Source organism: Microcaecilia unicolor, chromosome 11 (assembly GCF_901765095.1).
Source record: "Microcaecilia unicolor chromosome 11, aMicUni1.1, whole genome shotgun sequence".
NCBI lineage: Eukaryota > Metazoa > Chordata > Amphibia > Gymnophiona > Siphonopidae > Microcaecilia > Microcaecilia unicolor.
In genome coordinates this window covers 134,238,569-134,257,962 of record NC_044041.1, presented here as the reverse complement: position 1 = coordinate 134,257,962, position 19,394 = coordinate 134,238,569, and the positions used below count along the sequence as shown (strand labels likewise).

The window sequence follows — 19,394 nt, the reverse complement described above, 5'->3', positions numbered from 1 at the left end:
CTCGGAGCCCATCTACTTGGAGACCCACACGAATGTGACCTGCTGCACGTTGGAGCCGAGCGAGTTCGGCCTTGCTTTAGCTGCCTTACTTCTGATCAGCCAGCAGCCTTGAGACCACGCGGCGCCGACGGCCAGTTGGGACGCAAGACGAGCGGGATCGGAGGATCGCTGAGAGCAGGTCGAGCTCTCCTTCTGGCCAGGCACTGAACCGCAGCCGAGCCCGCTGACCGGCTGAAGGACTGTGGTTGTGGCCGACCGAGAGGTGAGCCACGCGCCTTCCCAAGGACCCGAGGAGAGCCGCTGCGATCGAGCAGCCTTGCGGTTGGCGAGAGCGCAGCACCGGACCCGAGGAATTTTAAGCAGCCTACAGAGACCGCATATCGAGGATCAGGAACCAGCAAGCCCCAGATCAGCTGCTTGCTCCTATGGCCGCCGCTGGATGGGGAACAGACAGAGCAACAAGAACAACACTACCGTAACTAAACAAAATAAATAAATGCTTGCTCAACTTAACTGCATGCATGCACTGCTTTCAGCTTGATTTAAACTCTTCGCTTCGCTTGCTTTGCTCTGCTTATTTTAAATGTAAATGCAAATGTAGGCATGCCCAGCATTGAACTATTGCTAAGCTTTAAATTAAATTAAATTGTTGCCAAGCTTAAATGCAATTTTAAGCATTAACTCGCTTGCCTAGCATTGAATTGTTGCCAAGCACTAAATGTAGACTTGCCTAGCACTGAACTGCTGCCAAGCTTTAAATTAAACTGTTGCCAAGCTAAAAGGCAAATGTAAGCATTACCTCGCTTGCCTAGAATTGAATTGTCGCTAAGCTTTAAACTAAATTAAATTGCTGCCAAGCTTTAACGCACTACCTCGCCTGAACTGTAGCCAAGTCCATATGCAAATGTAGACTTTGCCCGCGCTGAACTGCCAAGCTTAAATACAAATGTAAGCTTGATTCGCTTGAATGCTCATCAGCTGAATATCTGCCAAAGCGCCTCAGACATAGATATGAACACCAGCAATACACTCCTAATCATCCATTGTCTCACCCTACTCTTACGTGCAAACATAACTTACAACCTAGACAACAACCCCATCACCCACAAATCACACAGCACTCACATACACACAATGCGCACCCTAAACAGCATCCATAACAACTCACCCACAACTCACCAATCCTATGCACAACCTTCTAACAACCCACCAAATCAAAGACATAATAACCAACCAAAAGGAATAATCTCCGGATATGAACACCACCGACAAAATGAGGAAAACAACGACAACAACAAACTCAACCACCGAAGAAACAGACAACTAATAAAAATAAACACATCAAACCCTCCCTTGGAACCATATCACTCAATCCAACTAGGATACATCAATGCAAGATCAGCAGTAAGCAACTCAGTAGACATACTAGATTGGATAATCGCAGACAAACTAGACCTCCTATTTATCACAGAAACCTGGTTCCATAGTCCCACAGATCCCGCCATCTTAGAAACATGCCCACCAGAATACAAAATCACCCACTGGACAAGAAATGGAGAAAAAAGAGGAGGCGGAATAGCTATAATTTACAAACCCGAGTTCACCATCACAATCACGGGCGAATCAACCTCCCCACAACTCGAAATTGCATCGACAAGAATCAACCATCCAAACCTAACAGGACACCTTAACACAATCCTATTCTACAGGCCACCAGGAAAATGGCAAGACTCCCATACACAACTCATGGATTTCATCTCGAACTCCTGCGTATCTGCCTCAAACATCCTTATACTAGGAGACATCAACCTACACCTAGAAGATGACACCTTACCAAGCACACGAGAGTTCAAAGAATTCCTAAAACTCTGGGATCTGCAAGCACCCACTATGCAACCAACTCACGAAAAAGGACACACACTAGATATCATAACGAACAAATTCGAATCGGACTCAACTATTATATTCACTGACACAAGATGGACACCTACGTTATGGTCAGACCACCATAAAGCAAATGTCACTCTTTGCTGGCGAAAAACACATCTAAACACCAATAAACATGAGCGAACAACATACACAACGAGAGGAAAAATAGACCCCACAACATTCTGGCAACAGATCTACCAGAACGAATGGACAATAAACACTGACACCACCCAATTCCTCCAAGAATGGGACGATTTATGTACAACAACATTAGACAAAATCGCCCCAATCCAAACCAGAACATCACATAGGAAAAAAGCAAACCCATGGTTCACTGAAGAGCTGAAAAAACTTAAAACACAAGTCAGGAAACTAGAACGAGCTTGGAACAAAAAGAAAGACAAACAAACAAACACTAAACGACTGGAAATTACTTCGGAGAAAATACAAATACACCATAAAACAGACAAAAAGACTACATTACAAAACAATAATAGGACCAAACTACAAAGACACACATAAACTCTTCAACCTCGTGAGCAAACTGCTAGACACCACACCAGTTACAAATAACGGCAAAGATATACCAGATGTCGACAACCTTGCGAAATACTTCAAGGAGAAAATTATACTATTACGACACAAAATACCCGCTAGTCCTATAGAATATGCCACTCTTCTAGACTGTCTAGATCCAGAAGAAGGAACACACCCAGCAGACAGAACCTGGAACAAATTCGAACTACTATCAGAAGACCTCATCTCTAAAACTCTCAAAAGATATGCAAAATCTAACTGCAAACTAGACACATGCCCAAATAGCCTCATGAAATCTGCTCCTCAACAATTCACAATAGACCTAACGAACCATGTAAATTATATGTTACAAAACGGACTCTTCCCAAAAGAAAAAGGAAAAATCTTACTCACCCCAATTCCTAAAGATATAAAGAAAAACACGAGCGAAATAACCAACTACAGGCCAGTAGCATCCATACCACTAATAACCAAGATAACCGAAGGAATGGTAACTAAACAACTCACAAACTATCTAAACAAACACTCAATACTGCATGATGCCCAATCAGGATTCCGGTCGAACCATAGCACAGAAACAGTATTAGTCAACCTTATGTCCAAATTTAAACAAATAATAGCAACTGGTAACAATATACTCCTACTACAATTTGACATGTCAAGCGCCTTCGACATGGTCGACCACGGAATCCTACTACACATACTTGAATACTTTGGCATTGGAGGAAACGTCCTGAACTGGTTCAAGGGATTCCTAACCCTGCGTTTGTACCAAGTCACATCAAATTCAACCACGTCCAAGGCATGGACACCTGAATGTGGAGTTCCACAAGGATCACCTCTCTCACCAACTATCTTCAACCTAATGATGATCCCTTTAGCAAAACTCCTATCAAACCATAGCCTCAACCCATATATATACGCCGATGATGTGACAATATACATCCCTTTCAAACAAGACATCAAAGAAATCTCCAACGAAATCAATCAAAGTCTATACATCATGAACACATGGGCAGATGCATTTCGTCTGAAATTAAATGCAGAAAAAACTCAATGCCTGATACTCACCTCCCAATACAACACAAATGAGTTCAATGCGATAAACACACCAAGCCTAAACCTTCCAATCTCAGAAACACTAAAAATCCTTGGAGTCACTGTCGACCGCCACCTAACACTCGAAACCCACGCAAACAACACAACTAAGAAGATGTTCTACTGCATGTGGAAATTGAAGAGGATAAGACCATTCTTCCCAAGATTCGTCTTTCGCAACCTAGTGCAATCCCTCGTCCTCAGCCATCTGGATTACTGCAACTCACTATACGCAGGCTGCAAAGAGCAAATATTGAGGAAACTTCAAACAGCCCAGAACACAGCAGCCAGACTCATCTTCGGAAAACCAAAATATGAAAGAGCAACACCACTACGAGAGAAACTACACTGGCTTCCACTTAAGGAACGCGTCACTTTTAAAGTATGCACATTAGTCCACAAGATAATTCATGGCGAAGCCCCAGCCTACATGTCCGACTTGATAGACCTACCACCCAGAAATGCTAAAAGATCATCCCGAACATACCTCAACCTCCACTTCCCTAATTGCAAGGGCGTGAAATACAAGACGCTGCACGCGTCAACCTTTTCTCACGTGAGCACGCAGCTTTGGAATACACTGCCGCGCAACTTAAGAATGATTAACGATCAAGCTTCCTTCCGCAAGTTATTGAAGACCCATCTGTTTGAAACAATTTACGGAAAGAGCCAAAACACATAGAGTCCACACTCACTGTTCATCAATGTATCATACATCCACTCTCAACCCCGTAATTCCACATCACTCATACATTTACTCACAGAAATATATACACCATATGTCTTTGTGTCTTAATACTGCCCTTTATGCTTCCCATTGTCTCCTTCCAAGATATCAATGTTGATGTCCCATTGTTATTTTCCAAACGATACTTCTATGATCTCGCATAACTTGTACAATGTAACCCATAACCAAATTGTAACAAATGTATTTCCATTATTCATATCTTATTGTAAGCCACACTGAGCCCGCAAAGAGGTGGGAAAATGTGGGATACAAATGCAATAAATAAATAAAATAAATCCCATAACCAATAGTGTTGGCAAAATGACAAAATTTTTTCATCAAACAGCAGGCAATTTGAGGCAGCAGTGTGATCCCACAACCAGTGTTGGCAAAATGACGCCCTAGAAGAACTCCCCAGAAGAACAACACGTGAGAACGCTAAATTAGCAGCGTCAGCACGCCGACGAATTCCAAGGTGACCAATGAAAACCAAGACAGAATTTTTGCCAAAAAAATCGATGAAAATCAAAACCGATGAAATCTGAAGTCAACGAAAACTGAGGTTTCACTGTACATGAAATCTCTGCATCTTAGTTATCTATACACAGAAATAGTGGCTTTCTAAAATCGTCATATACATCTGTATTTAATATACACATTTATTTTTTGCTATTTCTGCTTGTAGATGCTTTTAAATGACCTCCATAGACACTTTACCCAGAGCAAATTTCAAACTCATTTCATGTCCTCATAGAACGAGAGGACATGAAATGAGATTGAAGGGGGGCAGACTCAAAAAAGATGTCAGGAAGTATTTTTTCACGGAGAGGGTGGTGGATGCTTGGACTGCCCTCCCACGGGAGGTGGTGGAGATGAAAACGGTAACGGAATTCAAACATGCGTGGGATATGCATAAAGGAATCCTGTGCAGTAGGAATGGATCCTCAGAAGCTTAGCCAAAATTGGGTGGCGGAGCAGGTGGGGGAAGAGAGGTTGGTGGTTGGGAGGCAAGGATAGTGGAGGGCAGACTTATACAGTCTGTGCCAGAGCCGGTGATGGGAGGCGGGACTGGTGGTTGGGAGGCGGGAAATACTGCTGGGCAGACTTGTACGGTCTGTGCCCTGAAAAAGGCAGGTACAAATCAAGGTAAGGTATACACATATGAGTTTATCTTGTTGGGCAGACTGGATGGACCATGCAGGTCTTTTTCTGCCGTCATCTACTATGTGAGGTTAACTCAATGGTTAGATAACTAGTTCCCTTTGAAAACACAGTCATGCTCACAACTCAAGATGCTATTTTGTAGGGGTGAGAACCTCCACCATAGTCACCAGTGTATTCCAGAGCTTGACTACATGCAGACATGTTCTACAGAATAAAAATGTGCAGTACTAAGGCTCAAATAAAGCATGAACTTTGCTGTGACTTTTGCCAATGCTTGACTCTGGGAGGAAAATACTTGTGTTTTTATTTGGCAGATAAAAGGACAAAAAGGATGTGAGCAGTTGCGACAAGGACTTGGATCAGGTTGACCTTAGACTGCTTGGAGCCCAGAAAGCATTTAGAATAACATCAAAAGACACTCCTATGATTGCTCAAGCCATAACATAAAGGGCACAGACCTGTCACAATCTTATCAAACCATCCGAGACAGTGCTAATAACAAAATGATATAACAAAAAGTAGAAAAAACAGAGAAAATGAAGGCAGATAAAGACTATCCAGCTTATTTTCGAAAGAGAAAGACGCCCATATTTCGACCCAAATCGGGAGATGGGCGTCTTTCTCCCGTGGGCGAACAAATCGGCATAATCGAAAGCCGATTTTTGGTCGTCTTCAACTGCACTCTGTCGCAGGAACGAACAAAGTGGACGGGGGCGTGTCGGAGGCGTGGTGAAGGCAGGAATGGGGCGTGGTTATCGGCCGAGGAGAGATGGGCGTCTTTAGCTGATAATCGAAACAAGAAGGGCGTTTTTGATGAGAATTTGGTCCGCTTTATTTGGACCCTTTTTTTTCAGGTCCAAGTCCCATAAAAGTGCCCCAACTGACCAGATGACCACCGGAGGAAATCGGGGATCACCTCCCCTGACTCCCCCAGTGGTCACTAACCCCCTCCCACCAAAAAAAAACCCACTTTACAAACTTTTTTTCCCAGCTTTTCCATTAATATACTTACTACAGAAGTGAGACTTACCAGCCTGTAGTTCCCAACCTCTTCCTTACTTCTACTTTTGTGGTGAGGAACCAAATCTGCCCCTTTCCTGTCCTCTTGACTCTAGAGAAGCATTGAAAAAGCCAGAGGTGCTGCCAGAACTTCCCTAAGTTCCTTCAGTACCCTCAGATGTATGACATCCAGCTCCATTGCTTGTCTACCTTTAGATTAGCTAGCTCCTCACAAACACAGTCCTCTAAAAAATCATTCAGGGACTACCGCATCTCCATTTCTATTTGTGTTTGTCTTCTGCAATCCTTCTCCCTGCCCTTCAGCTGTGAACATCAAATACAGATATTTGTTAAATAATTCCACCTCTACATATTCCTCCCCTTCACCTTTGAATCTCACAATGCCACTTTTGCACTTCTTTCTATCACTAACATATCTATAAAATATCTTGTCCCTCCATTTTACCATATTGGCTATTTTTTCTTCCATTTGCATCTTTGCTTTCCTGACTACTCTACCAGCTTCTCTTAGATTTTTCAGATGTTGTCATCTGTCTTCTTCTTCTTTCTGTGATCTCTTGTAGTTTATGAAATCTAATTTCTTTTTCCTTACCTTTGCAGCTAATGCTTTGAGAACCAAAGTGGCCTTCTTTCCTTACAAAAACGTTTGTTGTCCTGAAAATAGCTCCTTTCAGTTTTGCCCACTGCTTTTCTAGTTCTTCCAGACACCAACTCCTTGAGATAATCCCCTGTCTCAACAAAGATAGTTTCCATCTAGAACCTTCACTTTTGAATGAACCCTCCCCACACTTATCTTAATATTAAACCACACCATCCAGTGATCACTGGATGTAAGTTGATTACCCACTGTAACATCAGAAAACCCTCTCCCCATTCATAACCACTAAATCCAGTAAAGCACCATCCCCCGTGGGTTCCATTACCAACTGCTGGAATAGTTCTCCCTACGTCTAGAAGAACCTACAAAAGGGATACCCCAATCAATATCTAGCATATTAAAATCATCTATTAGTAGTAGTTCCCATTTCACAGCTTTATTTTGAATGTCTTCAATTAATTCTCTGTTCATTCTTCTGTCTGTGAAGGAGGCCCGTATATCACACCAATGCAAATTAATTTTCTATTCCCTCTTTCCAGATTGACCCACAGTGCCTCTTCCTTACCCTGTAGGTCCTGAAATTGTGTGTCTTTAATATTATCTTTAACATATAATGCTCCTCCCCCTTCCTTTCTTCCTACCCTGTCTTTCCTGAACAGATTATAGCCCAGTATAACTATATCGCAGTTATGGTACTTTCAGGCTTATTTTCGAACGAGAAGGGCGCCCATCTTTCAACACAAATCGGAAGATGAGTGTCCTTCTCCCAGGGTTAACCAAATCGGCATAATCAAAAGCCAATTTTGGGCGTCCTCAACTGCTTTCCGTTGCGGGGACGACCAAAGTTCATGGGGGCGTGTTGGAAGCGTAGCGAAGGCGGGACTGGGGAAAGCCTAACAAATGGGCGTCCTCGACCCATAATGGAAAAAATAAGGGCGTCCCTGACGAGCACTTGGGCGACTTTAATTGGTCCATTTTTTTTACGACAAAGCCTCAAAAAGGTGCCCAAACTGACCAGATGACCACCGGAGGGTATCGGGGATGACCTCCCCTTACTCCCCCAGTGGTCACCACCCCCTCCCACTCTAAAAAAAAAAGAATTTAAAAAAATATTTTTTGCCAGTCTCTATGCCAGCCTCAAATATCATACCCAGCTCCATCACAGCAGTATGCAGGTCCCTGGAGCAGTTTTAGTGGGTGCAGTGCAATTCAGGAAGGCAGACCCAGGCCCATCCCACCCTACCTGTTACACTTGTGGTGGTAAATGTGAGCCCTTCAAAACCCACCACAAACCCATGGTACCCACATCTAGGTGCCCCCCTTCACCCCTTAGGGCTATGGTAGTGGTGTACAGTTGTGGGGAGTGGGTTTTGGAGGGGGGTTGGGTGGCTCAGCACACAAGGTAAGGGAACTATGCACCTGGGAGCAATTTCTGAAGTCCACTGTAGTGCCCCCTAGGGTGCCCGGTTGGTGTCCTGGCATGTCAGGGGGACCAGTGCACTACGAATGCTGGCTCCTCCCACGACCAAATGGCTTGGATTTGGTCGTTTCTGAGATGGGCGTCCTCGGTTTCCATTATGGCCGAAAATCAGGGACGACCATCTCTAAGGATGACCATCTCTAAGGTTGACCTAAATTTCGAGATTTGGGCGTCCCCGACCGTATTATTGAAACAAAAGATGGACGCCCATCTTGTTTCAATAATATGGGTTTCCCCGCCCCTTCACTGGGACGTCCTGCGAGGACGTCCTCAGGAAATCTTGGGCGTCCCTTTCGATTATGCCCCTCTTTGTAAACCATATCGCCATACTGCCATTAAATCCAAATCAGTCTCTTCCATCACAGCCTCTAGATAGTAACATAGTAAATGACAGCAGATAAAGACCTGTGCGGTCCATCCAGCCTGCCCAACAAGATAAACTCATTTTACATGGTATGCAATTCTTTATATATATACCAGAGTTTGATTTGTCCTTGCCATTCTCAGGGCACAGACTGTAGAAGTCTGCCCAGCACTTTTCTTGTATTAAAAGTTCTGAAGCTAACGTCGAAGCCCCTTAAAATTTACACTCCAGCCCATCCATATCTATTCAAATCCTTATTTAGATCCAAAACCTTATTTCGCACACTATGGGCATTAATATATACTGCATTCCAGATGTTGCTCCTTTTTCCCATTTGTGTAGAGGTATTTAATGCTTCACTTACCTGAGGGCTTATATTTACCTGGGGGCTTTGATCACCCAGCCACAATGATTCTAGTTTAAAGCCCTCTTCAACAGGTTAACCAGTCTTCCTTTCTCTGATAGATGGACACCATATAAAATACATCAACTCAGCTCATCTGGACTTCCAGCTACATCTACAACTTTCAACTTATCTGAACTCATCAGCTGTCCTCTCTGCCTCATCTTACTGACTGATCATTTTTGGAACACCCCGAGCACTGCTTGCAGTCCCTGCTGTTCCTTAACCCTGGTCGAAAGCCAGGCTCCATAATCACTTGCAGGTAACAGGTGACATTTATTTCTGTGTCTTAGGGGAGAGTGTGTTTGTTCCAACTAATATTGGTCATTCTAGCAATTTAAAGAACTAATATTTTACTTTTATTCTGTGATGTTCTAAAGTTCATAAGTTACTTTTATATACTAGTAATTTCATTCATTTGCTTATACTTTATTCTTGTGAATAGCTCTATTCTTCATGGAAATAAATTCTGTTATTTCTATCAGTTTTGTGATTTTAGTTTAGTAGTATAAACATAACCTTGGAGTCTGAATTCAGTACCGCTAATTGAGAGACATGGTTTATATAACATCCAGAGTGCATGACATAATTTCTACTTGCACATCTCCGTCCTACCACTAGGAGTTTAATTACTGGTCAGTTTGAATATAGACTTTATGTGCATGCAGCTAAATTTCCTGAACTCTTCTAAAGGTTCCTATAACAGAACAACATTATGGATGTGCAAATCCTCTCCACAAGATTCTCTACAAATGAATCCAAGAGGTTTCCTTAGACTTTACGTGATCAACAGTCAGTTTCCCAGTCGTGGTTCTTACCTTTCCAATACGCTTGCCTTCCACAGCCAAGGCCTTCATTTTGGAGAAATAGTGGTAGTAGGTAGCCACATAGGTAATGATAGATTTCTCATCCGGCTGATCCACATTGACATCTACAAACCAAAGAGGACAAATGCATATGAAATCCCAGCATTCAGTGCTTTCCAATATGCTGTGAATATTGCAGAATGTCAGTCTTTAAAAGATGCTTTTGGTTCAGGGCCAGTAATTTCTTTTGTATTAGAAAACATTATGGAGCTGGTATTAAGGTCAGTGAGGGAGGAGAATATACAGTATATAGTTTTATATATATATATATATATATATATATAGTGATAAGTATGAGGCTGTCCTATCCGGGCTAGGCCACTAGAGGGCGCTAGTATGAGAATAGGTGGAGGTCGTTAGGACTGGGGAGAGCCCTGGGATGTCCACAGGTGGAGGAGGTTATGGGCTGGGTCCTGTGTAGCTAATTAACCACTTTATACCCCACCTGAGCTGTGAAAGGAAGAGAAGTGAGCTAGCAGCAGAAGAAGAGAGATCCCCCTGGAAGATACTGGCTAACCCTATGGACTTGTGGTGGACTGTGTGTCCAAAGGAGATCAGCAGGCTGAAAATCCTGGGGTAAGAAGTCCCTAAAGCATTAGTGTTTGACTGTGTGTCCTCGGTACTTATAGGAACTGTGTGTTCAGTGAAAGGACTGTGTGTCCAAAGAAGAAAGGACTGTGTGTCCAGAACTGTGTGTTCAACGAAGAAAGGACTGTGTGTCCAAAGTACTGAGAGAAGCAGGCTGCAAAGCCTGGGGATGAGAGTCCCCAAAGTATTGGTGTAGTACTGAGCCCATGTATCTGTGTGGGGAGGCTCAATGTGAAGATCTATGAAAGCATAACGTGTTAAGCTAGAAGAAGTGGGCCCAGGGGCTGCAATAAAGAGTTGCCTGAGAAATATGCAGTTGGTGAGACCTGTTTAATTTGCTTAGTGGGAACCAGGTCACCCTGAGCAAGAAGGGGTAGCACACTAATTTGCATATGATCTGCATATTGAGAACCAGGTCACCCTGAGTGAGAAGGGGGATATCACACTATATAGCACCATGAGAATCTGTTGTTGGACAGGAACTGTAAGAGAATTTAGGGGATGTCTTTGTGTACCACAAACAATTGTTGATGTTATAGGATATTAATGCCCAAGCGAAGAATCTGAATCAGACCTACCTGTGGATTTTTAAATTGGTTCCTCAATCTAGGTGCCCCAATGCCATGTGTCTAGCATCAATTCTATATGAATTTGGTGAAAAGATTCCATTAAAAAATACTGGTATAAGTTGAAATTGGTGCACCACCTTTATTGGTTACCTGTCGAGTTTTGTTCACACTTCGAGATTTTCTGTCTCACTCACAAGGCTCTTCACTTAGGGTCTTCTCCCTACCTCTCTTCTTTAACTGTTCCCTACAACCCTCTCAAGCTGTTTGCACTCTTGATTACAACCATCAAGTCTTGCCCTCTCCCAGGATTGCTTGTCATGAGTCCACTCGAAAATCCGCCTTCTATTTTGTTGTCCCCAAACTCTGGAATAATCTTCCCCTTACATTTGTTCCAAAATTTCCTTTACTAAATTTTAAATTTTGCTCTCTTATACGGGGCACCTATGGCCTCTACCATTTTCCTGGCACCGACGTCAGACTCACCGGTCTATAATTTCCCGGATCTCCCCTGGAGCCTTTTTAAAAAATGGGCGTTACATTGGCCACCCTCCAATCTTCCGGTACCACACTCGATTTTAAGGATAAGTTGTATATCACTAGCAGTAGCTCCGCAAGCTCATTTTTCAGTTCTATCAGTACTCTAGGATGAATACCATCCGGTCCAGGAGATTTGCTACTCTTCAGTTTGCCGAACTGCCCCATTACGTCCTCCAGGTTTACCGTGAAGTCAGTAAGTTTCTCCGACTCGTCCGCTTGAAATACCATTTCCGACACCGGTATCCCACCCAAATCTTCCTCGGTGAAGACCGAAGCAAAGAATATTAGAAACATGTGCTTCCTCTTTTCTTTCTTTCCCATTTAACCAGACTGAGTCACAGCAACGCGTGGCCGGGTAGAGCTAGCATCTATATATAACTTTAAATGCATGCACTTAGCTTCCTTTATTATCTTCAATTGTAAAAATCCACAGCACAAAGCAAGAAGCGTTCAAAGACCAAAAGTAAACTGCTCAGTCCCATTCTATCCCTAATATTATCATATGTATGCAATTGCTTACACAGAGACTGAATCTTCTTTGGAAGAAGGAGGCTGACTGATCAGCTTTTGGTAGTAATTCCCCTGATTTCTTAGTACCCTTGGACATGCCAGTAAGAGAATTGATTATATTGAAAGGTCATCTCACATTAGAGATGTCGCTATTATTTCTGAGAAATGCTTTTTCTTGGCATTTACAATGGCTTTTTTATAAAGCAAAGTTTCTTACCTGAAGCAGGTATTCTCCGAGGACAGCAGGCTGGATATTCTCAAGTGTGGGTGACGTCACGTCGGCCCCAGAGGATTTTCAGCAAAAATCTCTAGAAGTCTCTTCTGGAGCGTTCCACCGCGCATGGCGTTCGTACTGCGCATGTAGTTTCCCACGCGTCGCGCGGTCACGCTCCTCAGTTGAATCCAATAGATAGAAAGAAAGACAACTCCAAAGGGGAGGCGGGAGGGTTTGTGAGAATATCCAGCCTGCTGTCCTCAGAGAATACCTGCTTCAGGTAAGAAACTTCGCTTTCTCCGAGGACAAGCAGGCTGATATTCTCACGTGTGGGGTATCCCTATTACCCAGGCTCACTCAAAACAATAAACAGTGGTCAATTGGGCCTCGCAACGGCAAGGACATAACATAGATTGACCTGAAACAAGAAAAGTTGGGAGTGCAGCCTGGAACAGAATAAAAATGGGCCTAGGGGGGTTGGAGTTGGATTCTAAACCCCAAACAGATACTGCAGCACCGACTGCCCAAACCGACTGTCGTGTCGGCTATCCTGCTGAAGGCAGTAGTGAGATGTAAATGTGTGGACTGATGACCACGTCGCAGCCTTGCAGATCTCTTCAATAGTGGCTGACCTCAGATGAGCCACTGACACAGCCATGGCTCTAACATTATGAGCCGTGACATGGCCCTCTAAAGTCAGCCCAGCTTGGACATAAGTGAAGGAAATGCAATCTGCCAGCCAATTAGATATGGTGTGTTTCCTGACAGCAACTCCCCTCTTGTGGGGATTAAAAGAAATATACAACTGGGCGGACTGTCTGTGGGGGCTTGTCCGCTCCACGTAAAAGGCCAATGCTCTTTTGCAGTCCAAAGTGTGCAGCTTGCTTTCGCCAGGACGGGTATGAGGACGGGGAAAGAATGTTGGCAAGACAATCGACTGGTTCAGATGGAACTCCAACACCACCTTCGGCAGGAACTTAGGGTGCATGCGGAGGACTACTCTGTTATGATGAAATTTAAGATAAGGAGCATGAACCACTAGAGCCTGAAGCTCACTGACCCTACGAGCTGAAGTAACAGCCACCAAGAAAATGACCTTCCAGGTCAAGTACTTCAGATGGCAGGAATTCAGTGGCTCGAAAGGGGGTTTCATCAGCTGGGTGAGAACGGCATTGAGATCCCATGACACTGGAGGAGGCTTGACAGGGGGCTTTGACAAAAGCAGACCTCTCATGAATCGAACAACTAAAGGCTGTCCAGAGATAGGCTTACCTTCTACCCGACGATGATAAGCACTAATCGCACTAAGGTGAACTCTTACTGAGTTGGTCTTGAGACCAGACTCTGATAAGTGTAGAAGGTATTCAAGCAGGGTCTGTGTAGGACAAGAAAAAGGATCTAGGGCCCTGCTGTCACACCAGACGGCAAACCTCTTCCATTTAAAGGAGTAACACCTTTTAGTGGAATCTTTCCTGGAAGCAAGCAAGACTCGGGAGACACCCTCAGAAAGACCCAAGGAGGCGAATTCTAAGCTCTCAACATCCAGGCCGTGAGAGCCAGAGACTGGAGGCTGGGATGTAGAAGCGCCCCCTCGTTCTGAGTAATGAGGGTTGGAAAACACTCCAATCTGCACGGTTCTTCGGAAGATAACTCCAGAAGAAGAGGGAACCAGATCTGACGGGGCCAAAACGGCGCTATCAGAATCATGGACCCTCGGTCTTGCTTGAGTTTCAGCAAAGTCTTCCCCACCAGAGGAATGGGAGGATACGCGCACAGAAGGCCTGTCCCCCAATGAAGAAGAAAGGCATCCGACACTAGCCTGCCGTGGGACTGTAGTCTGGAACAGAACTGAGGGACCTTGTGATTGACTTGAGTGGCAAAAAGATCCACCGAGGGGGTGCCCCACTCTCGGAAGATCTTTCGGGCTATAGTCATGTTCAACGATCACTCGTGAGGTTGCATTATCCTGCTCAGTCTGTCGGCCAGACAGTTGTTTACACCTGGTAGATAAATGGCTTGGAGAAACATGCCGTATTGGCGAGTCCACAGCCACATCTGGATGGCTTCCTGACACAGAGGGCGAGATCCGGTGCCCCCTGCTTGTTGACGTAGTACACGACAACCTGGTTGTCTGTCTGAATTTGAATAATTTGATTGGACAGCCGATCTCTGAAAGCCTTTAGGGCGTTCCAGATCGCTCGCAGCTCCAGGAGGTTGATCTGAAGACGCTTTTCCTGAAGGGACCAAGCTCCTTGAGTGTGAAGCTCATCTACATGAGCTCCCCACCCTAGGAGGGATGCATCCGTCGTCAGCACTTTTTGTGGCTGAGGAATTTGGAATGGGCGCCCCAAAACCAGATTGGACCGAATTGTCCACCACTGAAGGGAATTCTGAAAGTCGGTGGACAGCTGGATCACATCCTCTAGATCCCCTGTAGCTTGAAACCACTGGGAAGCTAGGGTCCACTGAGCTGATCTCATGTGTAGACGTGCCATGGGAGTTACATGAACTGTGGAAGCCATGTGCCCCAAAAGTCTCAACATCTGCCGAGCCGTGATCTACTGAGACGCTTGAACCCTGGAGACCAGAGACAGAAGGTTGTCCGCTCTTGTCTCGGGAAGATAGGCACAAGCTGTCTTCGTGCACAACAGAGCCCCTATGAACTCCAATTTTTGAACTGGGATTAGATGGGACTTTGGGTAATTGATTACAAACCCTAGTAGCTCTAGCACTTGAATAGTCATCCGCATGGACTGCAAAGCTCCTGCCTGGGAGGTGCTCTTCACCAGCCAATTGTCGAGATAAGGGAACACATGCACTCCCAGTCTGCGTAGTGATTTTGCAACAACTGCCAGGCACTTGGTAAATACCCTGGGCGCAGACACCAAGCCAAAGGGCAACACACAGTACTGAAAGTGCTGCGTTCCCAGCCGAAACCGCAGATACTTCCGGTGAGCTGGAAGTATCGAGATGTGAGTGTAAGCATCCTTTAAGTGCAGAGAGCATAGCCAATCGTTTTCCTGAATCATGAGAAGAAGGGTGCCCAGGGAAATCATCCTGAACTTTTCTCGGACCAGATATTTGTTCAGGCCCCTTAGGTCTAGGATGGGACGCATCCCCCCTGTTTTCTTTTGCACAAGGAAGTACCTGGAATAGAATCCCAGCCCTTCCTGCCCTGGTGGAATGGGCACTACCACATTGGCACTGAGAAGGGCGGAGAGTTCCTCTGCAAGTACTTGCCTGTGCTGAGAGCTGAAAGATTGAGCTCTCGTTGGGCAATTTGGAGGTTCGGATTCCAGATTGAGGGTGTATCCTAACTGGACTATTTGAAGAACCCACCGGTCAGAGGTTATAAGAGGCCACCTTTGGTGAAAAAATTTTAACCTCCCTTCTACTGGTAAGTCATCTGGCACGGATACTGGTAGTGCGGCTATGCTCAACTGGAGCCAGTCAAAAACTCGTCCCTGGTTTTTGCTGGGGAGCTGCAGGGGCCTGCTTTGGCACACACTGTTGACGAGAATGAGCGCGCTGGGGCTGAGCCTGAACCGGCTGCCGGGAAGTAGGGGAGTACCTACGGCCCCTAGAGGCATAGGGAGCACCTGCTTTTCCTCTAAAAAAAACTTCCTAGATGAGGAAGTAGATGCAGAAGGCGCCTGGCGGGAGAGAGAGTCCATAGCATTATCACGCTGATAGAGATGATCAATCAGCTCTTCAACTTTCTCACTAAAAAGATGATCCCCCCGGCAAGGGATATCCGCAATCTTCTGCTGAGTTCGTTCCTCCAGGTTAGAGGCACGCAGCCATGAGAGTCTGCGCATCACTATACCCATAGCAGAGAATCTGGATGTCACATCGCAAGTGTCATAAATACCCCTGGACAGGAATTTGCGACACGCCTTCTGCTGCCTGACCACCTGGCGAAAAAGCTCAGCTTGCTCCGGTGGGAGCGCGTCAACCAAGCTCTCAAGCTGCCTCACTGAGTTCCGCAAATGAATGCTCGTGTAGAGCTGGTATGATTGAATTTTGGAAGCGAGCATGCCAGCCTGATACGCCTTCCTCCCAAAAGAGTCCAAAGTTCTGTGTTCCCGCCCCGGGGGCGCCAAGGCAAAGTTCCTAGAACTTTTGGTCCTTCTGAGAGCGGAATCTACCACCGCAGAATCATGAGGCAACTGAGGCTGGACGAAACTGGGTTCTCTGTGGATTCGGTACTGGGATTCGGCCTTTTTCGGAACAGTTGGGCATGAAAGAGGCTTCCCCCAATTCCTCATCAGCACTTCCTTGAGTGTATCATGAAAAGGAACTGTGGTGGAAGACATAGGTGGAGATGGATAATCCAGGAACTCGAGCATCTTAGCCTTGGGCTCATCCACAGTCTCCACAGGGAAGGGAATGGCCTCAGACATTTCCCGCACAAAAGAGGAGAAAGACAAACTTTCCGGAGGGGAGAGCTGCTTCTGAGGTGAGGGAGTTGAATCAGATGGAAGACCTAGAGAGTCCTCGGCAGAGAAAAGTCCAGGCCTGCCATCATCATCAGATGAGCCATCATCGGATGGGGCCAAAAGCTCAGAAAGAGCAGCCCGGATCTGAGCCTGTCTCGACGAGGAGGTACGATGACCTCGATGACAGTGTCGAGAAGTCAACTCCCTTAAAGACTCCGGAGAAGCTTCCTCCACCGACGACAATGAAGAGTCGACCCCGGTGGCTGCCGACTCCGTTATCGCAAGCGGTGCCGGAGGCTAGGTGCCGCAGGAGCCTCCGGCACTGACGGTACCGGTACCTGTGGTGCCGGACGCAATTGGTGCAGTACTGCTTCCATAAAATTGGGAAACAGAGCCTTAATGCGCTCATCAAGAGAAGCTGTCGAGGAAGGCTGCGATGCCAGTGTGGACTTCTCAGGCAGAACCTGCAGGGGTTGGGGAGCCGGTACCGGACTGCAAGACGACCGTTGCGCCGACACCTCCATCACAGAGGGAGAGCGATCCTCTCGGGGTCAACGCTTCTCGGGTGCCGAATGCTTCAACGACCAGGAGCTCCCAGTACCATGTCGAGAAGGAGAACGATGACGGTGCTTCTTGACCTTCGCCCAACGCCCGTCATCGAGACTCCTTGGTACCGGTGAGGAAGATATGGAATCCACACGTCTCCTCGGGGCCGGTTCCGAGACAGGTCGGTCCCGGGGGGCCTGCAAAGCAGGAGGCGCCAAGGTGGGTGGAGACCCACTCGATGCACCACTGCTCCCAGCGTGCATCGGTCTTTTGGCAGCCTTTACCTGGTCTCCCGACGCCAACATAGCCCTCGATGTCGATGCCGCCAGCGCCGATGCCAACGCCGCCACCGAGGTACCGGACCCAAAAAGCTTCCCTCTCTGAGCTTCCCTTGAGAGCTGGGTGCATTTCTTCATCTAAAGACACAACTTACAGCTGTCCGGGCGATGGTCACGTCCAAGACACTGAAGGCACCAGGAGTGCGGATCAGTGCCAGAGATGGTCCAGTTGCAGCGGGCGCATGGTTTGAAGCCGCTGGGAATCTTCGATGACATGGCGGGAAAAATAGCCTCCACGAAATCAAAAGACGCGATTGTGTCAGTAGACACAAAAAAAGAAAAAACCCCGACCGAGTGGCCTAACAGCGGTTGCAACGAAAAATACAGGAAACTTATCAAAAGGGCAAAAAGAAACTAGAAAATAAGGTAAACAAAATTTTTTTTTCCGTATAGAAGAACAAACGCTCTTCCGACGAAGAAAGAGAAGAAACTTCACTCCGAGAGGCAGAGGAAACGCGAAGCACTCAAAAGAACTCCGTGTCTTCTCAGACGCGGAAAAGAAGAAACTGATGAGTGTGACTGCGTGATGGGTGGGAAACTACGTGCGCGCATGCGCAGTACGAACGCCATGCGCGGTGGAACGCTCCAGAAGGGACTTCTAGAGATTTTTGCTGAAAATCCTTTGGGGCTGACGTGACGTCACCCACACATGAGAATATCAGCCTGCTTGTCCTCGGAGAAGCATTTATAGCTCTTTGCAATTTTTTCTTATTTTGATGTGATTTATCTGTTCACGCTTTCCAAAAATACTAGGACTAGGGGGCATGCGATGAAACTACAGTGTAGTAAATTTAAAACAAATCGGAGAACGTTTTTCTTTAAACTCTGGAATTCATTTCCGGAGAACGTGGTGAAGGCGGTTAGCTTAGCAGAGTTTAAAAAGGGGTTAGGCGGTTTCCTAAATGACAAGTCCATAAACCACTACTAAATGGACTTGGGAAAAATCCACAACTCCAGGAATAACGTATAGAATGTTTGTACGTTTGGGAAGCTTGCCAGGTGCCCTTGGCCTGGATTGGCCGCTGTTGTGGACAGGATGCTGGGCTCGATGGACCCTTGGTCTTTTCCCAGTGTGGCATTACTTATGTACTCCATAATCTCACAAGAGTTATACAGTTATGCTTCATCTCTGCTAAATCAACCGTAAAATATTTGTTACACAGATGCTTAATTTTTCTCTCACACACTGGGGCTATATTATTTAAAACTAATTCGCAATATTTGTTCCAGTCATTCAATCAGGCACCCTGATCTACCTTGGACAGTGGAATTTGCAATATAATATCTTTCCAGAATTGAATTTGATCAATTTTTGGCCTCCACTGTTTTATTATTGGAGGTGACCTGGGTAATGTGATCTTATTCTGTGATACTACTGACCAATATATATTAAAAGAAGCCTGAAACTGACCTGTCCAGATAACTTGATTCCAGATTGATTTTGAAAAAGTTATTACTCCCTCAGAT

At 45.6% G+C, this 19,394-nt stretch overlaps 1 protein-coding gene across 1 annotated transcript in view; it reads right to left on the bottom strand.

Annotated features, from left to right (window-relative positions):
* The window catches only part of SPTBN2 (spectrin beta, non-erythrocytic 2), a 1,201,559-nt gene that overhangs the window by 894,349 nt on the left and 287,816 nt on the right, over positions 1-19,394 (bottom strand). Inside the window, exon 7 of the mRNA XM_030217767.1 lies at positions 10,139-10,251. Within this exon, the coding sequence (XP_030073627.1) occupies positions 10,139-10,251 (113 nt within the window). The remainder of the gene's footprint in view (positions 1-10,138; positions 10,252-19,394) is intronic.